This window comes from Atta cephalotes, assembly GCF_000143395.1.
Source record: "Atta cephalotes unplaced genomic scaffold scaffold00001, whole genome shotgun sequence".
Taxonomy (NCBI): domain Eukaryota; kingdom Metazoa; phylum Arthropoda; class Insecta; order Hymenoptera; family Formicidae; genus Atta; species Atta cephalotes.
In genome coordinates this window covers 4,502,663-4,511,434 of record NW_012130065.1, presented here as the reverse complement: position 1 = coordinate 4,511,434, position 8,772 = coordinate 4,502,663, and the positions used below count along the sequence as shown (strand labels likewise).

Here is an 8,772-nt window from a genome sequence, read left to right as displayed (position 1 = left end):
TACTATACTACTACACCACACACACACACACACACACACACACACACACACACACACACACACACACACACACACACACACACACACACACACACACACACACACACACACACACACACACACATTTATCGATACCAACGATTACGCATGACATGAAAGCCATCAACAAAACAGGTACGTGTCCATATCCTGTTTCGTTTTATCCGTCTGTAAATCCACACGATACCGACACACATGCGGGAGAATAATCACGATCGACGATTTAAACGGCAAATAAAAGCTTGGAGATCCTCGTGAAACAAAACAGTGAGGGAAAAGAGGGAAAAAGAGTGAATTTATACGGCTCGATAGCCATGTTCGATCGAACGAGTGAATCTCAGTTTTATTGAACGAAAAAATGATCCTTGATTCGTTTCATTTTGCAAAATCCATCGATTAATCATCAATAAAAAGCATATGCATTTAAAATTGCAAAGACAACATGTGACCAGAAATGTAGTGCTGGAACGTGAAATTTACGCATGTCCAACATCACAGAACCTACAGAGAGCCGTAGATTCTACCTTTCAATCAAACTTCGTATTATATTATACTTATACAGTAATAAAAGATATATAAATCTTTAACATAGTTTCGTTTCGAAATAATTTCTATGATATAAAAATAATAAAATTATACGTTAAGAATGTAATCTTGAAGGAGTAAAACACCATTTCTTAAAAAAGAACAAGGTCGGAAAATTAAAAAGGGATTCGTGCAGCTGAAGCAGTTAATTACATCCTTAGGTCATGTAAATAGAACTCATTACATTAAGATTTAATTCACCTTAAGATGCGTGTTTCGCGAGGCTGGACAAAGCTGCGTCTGCGTCTGTCCGTTGCTATAATGGACCGAGATTTGCGAACATCTCGACGGTGTTCTTTCGAGGGTGTTGCATTTCGTGTTGAGTGTCTCGGTGCTGGGATAGGAGACTGAGATCTTGATCTTTTCTCGCTTCACTGAGCTGCGGCTGCTCGAGTCCGGACTTCTCGAATTGCCGTTGTTACTGCCGTTGTGGACGCTACCTCGGCCACGGTGAATTCGTAAGGTCAGTCTTTGTTCGTCGAACCTGTATAAAAATAGGAAAATGCGTTGTGTTCTTACATAGGCATTTATGCCTGTTGGCAGCATAAAAAGACTTCCTTTCTTTCGCGGAGAAGAAGCTCAACCACAGACCCGCGAATGAAACGACGACTCGAGAGAACAAAAAGTGGAAAAACATATTTAAATGTAGGAAATTTTATTTGCAGTGCCATTTTATTAAAAGGAAATGATAATAAAATGATGATTTGATTTATATATAATATTAAAAAATTATATTGATAGACTAATTAGCTGATAAGATATACAGTAAAACTGTTTTGTATTTGTTAAAACTGATCCTTATAAAAATTTTTAACATATTAGTATTAAATAAAACATATTAGTATTTAATGTTTAAGTTATCTTAAAATAATACGATTTACAAATAAGTGAACAAATAATAAAAGATTATATAGTAAAGCATAAATTCTAAGATAAATAAGTAAAAGATGAATGTACATATTAATTTATTGAAAAAGTAACATATATAAATATAATTTTATTGAAGAAAAATATATTTCTATAATTTATTTCTAAATTGTATCTAAGTGTTACACTTTTTTAATGTTAATTTTTACATAATGTTTGTGTTCTAACATATTCATCTTGTGTTTAAACTGCATAACACAAAAACTATTTGGATGGATCGTTTGAGACATGTAAAAAATGTTAAACTTAATATAAACTTTCTAAAATTATATGAATGCTCGATTAAAAATTAATTGATGCAAGATGATCAATATATTTACAATTTATAGTATATCGATCGCACAAAAACAACATAAATAAATATGTGATAAAAATGAGTTGTAAATTTGTAAAAAATAAATTTAAGCAAGTAAACGGAAGTTTTGAAAAAAAAAAAACTGACGCGGAAGTTTACCTGCTGCCAAGCATTTTCGAGGCTTTTGTTGTCCGAAAACCTTGATTAATAGCTCTCGTCGTGGAAACTGCGGCGTTGTAGATCCGCCAATAAAAAAATAGCATCACCAGCATTGGTATATAGAAGGAGCCTAGAGCACTGCAACATAGTTGCGATTGTGATTTCCTGTCACACTGCTGATAATCGTAGTTTCCCACTTCGTGATAACATATCGGATACTTTTACGTGTAGTCAGCTTGTGCAGTTTGATACACATACATAGAAAGACTATATTATCAAGAATATTAATTTAGCTATTGGTTTTAATAATGGACAAGATGATCCAATCAAGAAACACGTGTCACTGGCAAGCAAAACGTATTAGTCGTTTATTAGCTTTTTGATCGGTATCATATAGTGCGTATATAGATAACATCTTGATTGACATACTTAATTGATAATATGATGACAGAGGTAAAACTGTTTTATCTCTATTTTTTTACTTTTCTATTTATTAATTTGCTTAGCAATTTTACATATTTTAATTTAAAACTGTTATTATTGGTAGTCTTATAGTCAATAAAATTTCAGATTTAAAAATTAACAAAGTCTCCTAAGGCTCGAACAAATAAATGAATAAAAGTCTTTACAAGGGCAATGAGTCTAGCATGTTGTTAGTGCGACAATCTAATTTATTTATCTAAATCAAATTTCGATTCTCACAGAACGATTTTGAAACGTATGGAATATATTTATAATTTGATTTGAATAAATAAATTAGTTAATGTTATATAATATTGTTGTTATAATATAATTCTACGATTTCTCAATACGAGTGGTTTATCCATTTTTAAAAGAGATAAAATGGCAGGAGTGATTCATACAAAAAGAGAATGTTTCTATCTTGTGAAAATGTCAATAAGTCTGCTTCAAAATTAGGATCTTTAATTGGCGAAATGGTTGTCTTTAAAATTATTTCAATATTACGTAAATTTTCAGATTTTAATACATGTTACATATTAATACATGTACCTATTATATGAAAAATTTAATTGCATATATTTTGTTATATATATGTTTATATAAATTTTTTTTATATAATACATTTTTTTTATATAATACATTGTTATACATGTATATATATATATATATATATATATATATATATATTACTATGTATATATATATATATATATATATATATATATATATATATATATGTGTATGTCTTTTTATATATCTAAATAAAAATGTCATTTAATTTTTATTCTGTATTTTGACAACGTATTCTGTATCTCTACAACGTATATTAAAATTAATTTTACGCCGATAAATTGAATAATCTCTTTATTACAGGAAAAACATTAAAAGAATTTTTTCCGACACATTTTGCCATTTTTATGACACTCTGGTATTTAGCTGGATAATGAAAAGGTAATACATCCTGATATATAAAACAAAGAAAAAAGTATCTATGTAAATTTCTCACTATTAATATTACGCGATCCAATATGTATATAATGAGAAGGGTCTTTGAGGAACTTACCTGTAAACGACGTAACCGGCGTCGTTGGTCAGTTCGCAGATCCATGGGCATGGCTTCATTGGCACGAGTATAGTGGTGGTGTTGGATGGGCCATATAGAGGAAACGTGTCATTGTACGTGGTATGCGACTACGAGAACAAAGAAGCGATTAAAAACGCGTGCAGATTAAATGCGGCCAGGATCGATCAGACGTCGATTGAAAATCGTCCCGAAATAACAGCGCGAAGGCGGATTAGCTGTGGCTAGTACGCACCCGTTTGTCCTTCCAGCCCACTAGAGGTGGAAAACAGATAACGAAGCTCGAAACCCAAACAGTGGCTACCAGCAGTCTAGCTCTCTTCGTCGACATGAGCTGGATTTATGAAAACGAAGAAAAAAGAAGCAATTAACGAGAAAATCTGCGTCAGGGGCGCGATAATTGCATAGATAACTTAATGCGATAAGTCGATATATTGCATTCCTCCTTTTGAAGAGGAAATTTACATTCCTTCACTTGTAATCACTTCGTTCTCTTTATTTTTCGATGCGCACAAGTTTATATTTCTCATTTTATTATTAGTTCAATTTTCTAAAATACGAAAAATCAATGCATCTGAAATTGAGTATTACGAATAAAATACTTCGAATAGCAAATATAAAAATTTGAAAGTAAGGGTGGGAACATAGTCTTGCATAACGCATAACGCATAATGCATAAGAAAATGAATCAACCTTCATTTCTTTCCTTTTCATGAAATAAAAACTTTGATTGGTTGATTTTCTTATGTTTTATGAATTATGCGTTATGCAAAGGTCCTGATCTTTATTCTAAGATTTTATTGTTAGCTTAAAGAAGTTAACTCTACAGAATTTCTTTTTCATTTCATTTCATTTCAGTGTGTCTTTTGTTTCAGTGTTAGGTGTCCATCACACACAAAATTACATAAGTTGAACAACCATAGCAAGGCGCCTAAATCAATAAGCATCTTATGTAAATCAGCATAGCATCTTTATGTTAGATATTTATTGATTCAGCGGTCTCAAACTATGGTTATACAGCTTATATCATTTTGTGATTGCCCTTAATCAATAAGAAATATTACCATCGAACAAACGCGTTGAACTAACTGGCGAAATTGATGCATAATGTGCTTCTGATCTCCTTAGGATAATCATTCCCATGAATGCTGAGTGGTACTTGCCTGAGGATAACTGACTGGTCTGGTCACAGCCAAGTACCTATCTAAGCTGATGGCGCATAAGTTCAATATCGATGCCGTGCACATCCAAACGTCGACCGCAAGCCACACGGAGCACCAAAGGTTTCCGTATATCCAAACCTTTTGAGAGAAACACGTTCAAAAGAAATACGTTTAGCACAAAACGTCAGTGATGAAGAATTTTTCGTTTTTTAACGCAAATAATAACAAAATCTCACTTCTTTACTTAGAAAAAAGATGAGATGTTAACTACTGTAACTACTAACTATAAACCGATTAAGTTTCATATGTAGAATCAATGTACATAGACGCGCGCGCACACACGCACACACACACACACACACACACACACACGCGCGCGCATAATTGAATAAACTATTTTATAATTATTGTAACCATAAAATAATTTATTTTCCACTATATATATGTACATTAATTTATAATATATATAATAATTTTGTGTGCATATAAAACTTGTATAACTGTCACTTTTACAATTGTTACTACTATCTTTTTCTCTGAATGTTATTTTACTTGAAATATGATCAAAAAAATTGATTTTATTGTAATACAGTAGCTTCACCGGATATGTGAAAAATCGAATTGTTAAATGGAACATATCTCGAAATTGAAGCAAAAATAACTATCCATACATCGCGTATTAAATAGGATAAAGCTTATTGCAGATGAGCAGACAGTTCATGCATATGATTGACAGTGATGCATATCTGATAACTCGCAAAGTCAAGCGAGTAGATAAGACGCGAGGCACATATCAATCGTCGAATCAATTCCCATTCAGGTCGGACAATGATTCACGATGTAACCATATATAATGGAATCTCATCTACTGCGTGCATACACGCATTTGTACGTCCGCGTTGTACGCATAACGCATCCGTATTATGACGAGTAATACACACCTAACCGTGCACACCTCTACAGTACTACAACCACCTGTTCAGAATTAGCCAGCGTTACGCGTGTTACCAATATCGGAATTCAGTAATTAACCTTCATTATTTACAATCAGATTATTGCAGCTATGACAGTACACGATCATCGATAACTTGCTATTAAATAGATTTTCCCATTCTCATTTACTAATTTCTTAAAATTTACTGATTGCTCATTCTTTTTACCATATTTATCGAATAATGAGATTTCTAAACATTTCATTTTCAAGAGTGCTTTTTGATAATAATTGCAATTAAAAAAAGAAATTTCTTTGAACAAAAGACGATTTTGCTGATCAAACTAAAAAATTATATATGATAATATATAAAAAATAAAATTTTAAAATATACGAAAAGCGGAATTGTAAATGTATAAATAATATTCTTCTCATTATTCTATATTAATAAATTTTAAAATATTCAATACAATCTCAAGTTGCGGTTACTATTAGTAATTAATGGCAAAAAAATCTATTAATTATTTATTATTATTCACATGACTATACTTATGTATAATAATAAATATATATATACATATAGTATATACTTCTCTATAGCTCCATTCTGTCTTCACTCTCAAACTCACCTAACAGTACATTATTTAATTAAAACCAATTTTATGTCACGTAATTAGTAGGCAGCATATACAGATACACTCCAGCATACCCGTGGTAAATTAATTAAACGATGTCCCGAGGCGTTTAATTTTGGGAAAATGTCAGGAAAAAAATTAAATTATCATAACATATACTTTTTTTTTCATAATCTTAATATATTTTCCCTTAAGATTAATATTTTCTAATTAATATTAATACAAACTAACTCAATATTAAAAATATGTATTTTTTCTTTTCAATACTTCGATATTTATCTTCATTTTTTATTCAACTGCAAGTCTATACATTAAGTACATTTTCAAGAAGTCGATGTTTTAGATCTACATTGTGTGTTCATTTCTTATTTAGGCTCGATTGCACCAATGTTACTTTGACTTTAAGCAAGGCTTAAAACTCTGTCTTTGTCTCTCTCTTTCGCTTTAAAACGAGACGGAAAGAGTTTTAAATCTTGCTTAAAGTCAAAGTAACATTGGTGCAACCTTAGTGTATCCAGTATTACTGTATCTTACTAACGTAGCGATCGATATCCAGTTTTGGAATCTGCCCGAACGAAGTTCCAACAATTAAATTATTTGTCCATTAAAATATATAAATTATAAAATATACTATGCAATCTTTACAACAAAGATGCTCGTTGGTTTTTTCTTCTTTTTGCACTGCGAAGACGATCTATGCCGCGTCACTTGACCAATTCCTCCGGAAGAAAGAGGCAAGAAGGAAGAAAGACTCTTCGAAGAAAAAGTCGTATCGTGATAAGTGCGCGGTGAACTAACTTGTGCTATATCGTGTAAACTCCAGTTAAATGGAACACCGTATTCTCGGCTCGAGCTACTGAGATTCACACCGCTTCTATATTCCATCCACTGCTCACCGACTCGTTCCCAGTGAACATTCGCGTACACGTAAATATTGCAGGCACGAAAATTCAGGTTGGAAGGACCAAAGGGAAAAGCCAACAAACTGTTGCATTCTCCGTGAATCACACTTAAACCGGTACAACTCGTTCAGGATAAAATGCCGTTTTACTGCACGTTTCTTCCACCGCGCGATACTTTTATTCGTATTAGAAAAAAGTGAAACAATGCTCGAAGGAATAGTACAATGAGTCCCTGAGAGATATGTCAAAAGAATTACCACGTCGAGAAAAAGATGAGCGAGATAAGAACAAGAATGTGTTTCGTGATTAATGACGTAATATTCTCGGAAAGAAAAAGAAAATTGTGTTTTGGAAATATTATTTTCTTCATAAGAGATGACTTATTTTTAATAAAATATATATTTTGTGTGTACAAAAATATTTTAATTATGATTAGAAAATAGAAAGTTTTTCGAAAAAATCATTTTGTAATACAGAAACATATATCTTGCAATAAATGTTAAATACAGAGACAAGAAATATTATAACAGAGACAAGAAATAATATATACTGCAGAGATAAACAACTATCGAAAAAATAATCCAAAAATGAATTATTTGTTAAACATTTCTTAGATTGTATAATTCTGAAATTAAAATAAAAAAAAACCAACTTCAAATACCAGAATTATTTGTTTTCGAATACATTCGCGTACGTTTCGGAATAGTAATATTTTTTATAAACAGTGCATAACTCATCCCCCATAAAATACACCTCGCTTGTGACAACAAGCGGATATTGCGTGAGACAGAATTCGGTAAATCGATTCTGTCGAAAACCGTGGGTTAGTGAATGTCCAAATGGATGACATTTTGCTGGCAGACAACTTGTCGTATCGATACGTAATAATGCCGTTGCAATTGATCCCATTGTGCCTCACCGTTGTAAAAAATGCACTATTGATTGCGACAAAACAAATGCTATTCAAGATGCATTGATAAATCAATATAAAATGCAATGTGCTGTTTTAATAAAGTGATCAAATCTTTATAATGTAATCTTTATAATGTAACAGATAATTTTTATCAAACGCTTCACTTTTGTTGATTATTTTTTATTACTTTTTATAATTAAAAATATATAATATGTACAACATACATTTGTAGCAAAAATATATTGTTATTTACTACAATAACGACATAAAAACATAAAGAAAAAAATACTTTTAGAAAACATAATTATATTTCGTTATAATCAGTAATTACATCAAAATTGCATTTTAAAATACTAAATTTTAATACTATTGGGTTGTCCGGAAAGTTCGTGCCGAACTTATATAATTTAATAAATGTATACTAAAATTTAAATTTTCTGCGTTTCAATTTTCCTTCAACATCGGCACGAACTTTCCGGACAATTTAAAACATTCAAACTTATTATCTGAAAAATTTTGTTTTTGGAGTTGTCTTATTATTGTAGCAAAAGAGCAATATACAGAGCAATATATAGTGTGTGTGTGTGTGTGTGTGCGTGCGTGCGTGCGTGCGTGCGTGCGTTCGTGTGTGTGTGTGTGTGTGTGTGTGTGTGTGTGTGTGTGTGTGTTGTTGTGTGTGT

The 8,772-nt window shown here is 31.7% G+C and overlaps 1 protein-coding gene across 1 annotated transcript in view; it reads right to left on the bottom strand.

The window, feature by feature from the left end:
* The window catches only part of LOC105623929 (probable G-protein coupled receptor No9), a 12,685-nt gene that overhangs the window by 3,268 nt on the left and 645 nt on the right, over window positions 1-8,772 (bottom strand). Inside the window, exons 2-6 of the mRNA XM_012205335.1 lie at window positions 4,712-4,849; window positions 3,784-3,882; window positions 3,531-3,658; window positions 2,006-2,143; window positions 826-1,108 (exon numbers count right to left, since the gene is read on the bottom strand). Coding sequence (XP_012060725.1) covers window positions 826-1,108; window positions 2,006-2,143; window positions 3,531-3,658; window positions 3,784-3,882; window positions 4,712-4,849 — 786 coding nt within the window. The remainder of the gene's footprint in view (window positions 1-825; window positions 1,109-2,005; window positions 2,144-3,530; window positions 3,659-3,783; window positions 3,883-4,711; window positions 4,850-8,772) is intronic.